Below are 2,665 nucleotides of genomic sequence, written 5' to 3' on the forward strand. Positions count from 1 at the left end.
TTGTATTTTCAACCTATAATGATATCTCTAAAATATTTTATAACATGTCATACAAATAATTAAATTTAAAGTTTTAATTTTTAGATATGCATCATTTACAATTTGATAATTTGACAGATTATTAAAATAGGAGAATTGATATTATTATTCATAGATTTGAATTTATGTGTCTCATGTGTATAAGTCAATTTGTCTATAATATTTGTAATTTATTGTAAATAGTGCTTTCTAAATATTACAAGTTCAATTCCTAAACCATAAAATTTATAACATCCGAAAGTTTAATCTTATTTTGCTATAGTTGTTCCAATTCATAATGTTTTTAAAAAATAAACAATTAAAAATATATCTATAAATTAATAATTATTAATCTACACTATAAAATAATAATTATTAATTTATAGATAAATTAATATCACTATAAATTAATAAAATGTCTTAGTCCCAACATTATTAATTTATAGAGGTTTTACTGTATATGTATAATATATTATTAGCAAGGTATTCTTGCTTCCATGTACCATGCCGCATATGAATGTAAATATCATTAGAATATCATTAGAAGATGAAGGTTTTTGGAATTAACAGAGTTTAGGACCTATGGCTCTTGATACATTGCGAAAAAAAGAAAGAATTAAAAAACAAGGCAACAATTACAAAGAAGACACAAACATGAGATCATCTAAGCCAAAGAAGCATCCAAAGGGTTTCTTTTGTCTTTCGGAAGAGTGTTGCGGATCTCACTATACTACAACAATTGGTGTTAAACTTGAACTGTTTCTATAGAAAGCAAACCAAGATAATAATTATAAATCAAAAAGGAAGAACCAATCATAAATGTCTTTAACCAATGTCGGCTTAACTAGGAGCAGTGCGACCGTCTCGAATACATAAATTAAAATGGCATATATACGTATAGAGGCACAAAAAAAAAATTTATAAATTAAGAGGACATAAAAAAAAATTGTAAGTTAGAAAGAGACACAAAAAAAAAATTTATAAACTTAATAGACCCAAAAAAAATCAGTAAGTTTTTCTATAAGTTAAGAGGCATTTTTTTTAATTTACCCATAAGCATGTAATATGTTTAAGCTTTAACGCGTGTTTTTTGTTGTCGGGATCCGGCGTCACCGCGTCACTTCTTGAGGATAAGACTAAAAAAAAAACTTCTCTCGATTTTATTTTGACATTGACAACCGGTTTAGGTTACTATCATGATATAATCAAACAAACTTCAATGTGGATTTTGGTTTGGCCAATATCTTTAAACCAAAAATAAAACCTACACTGTTATTAAAATGTGGATGTTATGGATAATATTGTTATTATATTGATGATCAATAATTATAGAATCATTAGTGTTCTAAAATACCTGCTCTATTAGTTACACTCTATTGTGTATATATATTTCTATATCTTGTCTTGTATCTTACGAAATACATCAATGAAAATAAGTTAATCTAAGCGATGCAACATGTTATTTGCATACGTAATGAAAAAGTATAAGTTGTAATTTATTTGCAAAAACTATGGATGATACGTAAATTCTTAATTAAAGTTGATAAAAACTGCAATATATACTATGTTAAATAATTTACGTAACCTTTTCTAAAAATAGAGATTAGATTTAAAGAAAAGAAAGGTTAGATTGATGAAGGAGGAAGATCCACAAGAAGAAATGGTTTGCTTGATTTGCAAGTGCTCTCTTTTTTGTTTTTGATTTGTTTCAATCATTTAGAAATTTGCGACATTGTTAACAGCGTTTGAAGCTCTGATTCTTATGTGTTTGGGGAAAAAAAATGCTGAATGTGATGAAGGATTACTTCAACATTTAGTTATAGTTTTTAATTGACCGGACAGTTTATATGACTTGTTCGTTTTTTGAGATGAGCATTTACTGTATTATATTGGTGTATTGAATCCTTTATCAATCTAATAACATATATATGTAAGTGGATGTTGATGTTTCATCTTTTAACACGGTGTCTTGACCGTTTCAATGCAACACGGATAGACATAGATGATAGATGTCATGAAGTGGTTGTTGATCACGTACATTTGAATGGCAACTTGCAACGTTTAATATGTCATACCTCTTGTTTTCTCTATTTAACATCTTCAGTTATGTCATGTCGCGGTCAGGAAGTCATCATTTAGACTTTTCATCCATGCATTAAATAGTTTCTTTGTTTGATTTTGGATTTAATATAGTCGGGGGTTCTGTGGACTTGGACTATGTCAAATGGATGACAAGAATCTCCATAACGGAAGCTACCCCGAGATACAAGCCAAAGGCCCTGTCCTCCATAGATTAGTAGTATATAATCACTAAACAGATCGGTTTTATATTATAAACCCTCACTACTATTACCAAAAACCAACAGCCAAGAGCTTATTTTGTTTCATTTGTCTTATTGAAACCCATGGGTCGATTTGCGTTCTTGAATGTTCTAAAGGAGGTTGCGGGTATTCTAAATGAATCCCGCAAACTGTTCCTCAAGAACAAAACGTTGATGTTCTCAGTTTTGGTATTCGCCATCCTACTCAATTGTTTAGTTTTCTTGTTTAACATCTTTGTCATCGAACCAGAGATCATGAACTTGATGGCCGAATCAAGATTGTTGCCAACGACAGATCCAAGCACCCCGGAATATGCGGCATGTAT

At 29.6% G+C, this 2,665-nt stretch overlaps 1 protein-coding gene across 1 annotated transcript in view; it reads left to right on the forward strand.

Moving 5' to 3' along the window:
* Positions 2,228–2,665, forward strand: part of LOC104767233 — a 3,715-nt gene continuing 3,277 nt past the window's right edge. Inside the window, exon 1 of the mRNA XM_010491276.2 lies at positions 2,228–2,466. Within this exon, the coding sequence (XP_010489578.1) occupies positions 2,424–2,466 (43 nt within the window). The 5' untranslated portion in view covers positions 2,228–2,423. The remainder of the gene's footprint in view (positions 2,467–2,665) is intronic.

This window comes from Camelina sativa, chromosome 19 (assembly GCF_000633955.1).
Source record: "Camelina sativa cultivar DH55 chromosome 19, Cs, whole genome shotgun sequence".
Taxonomy (NCBI): Eukaryota; Viridiplantae; Streptophyta; class Magnoliopsida; order Brassicales; family Brassicaceae; genus Camelina; species Camelina sativa.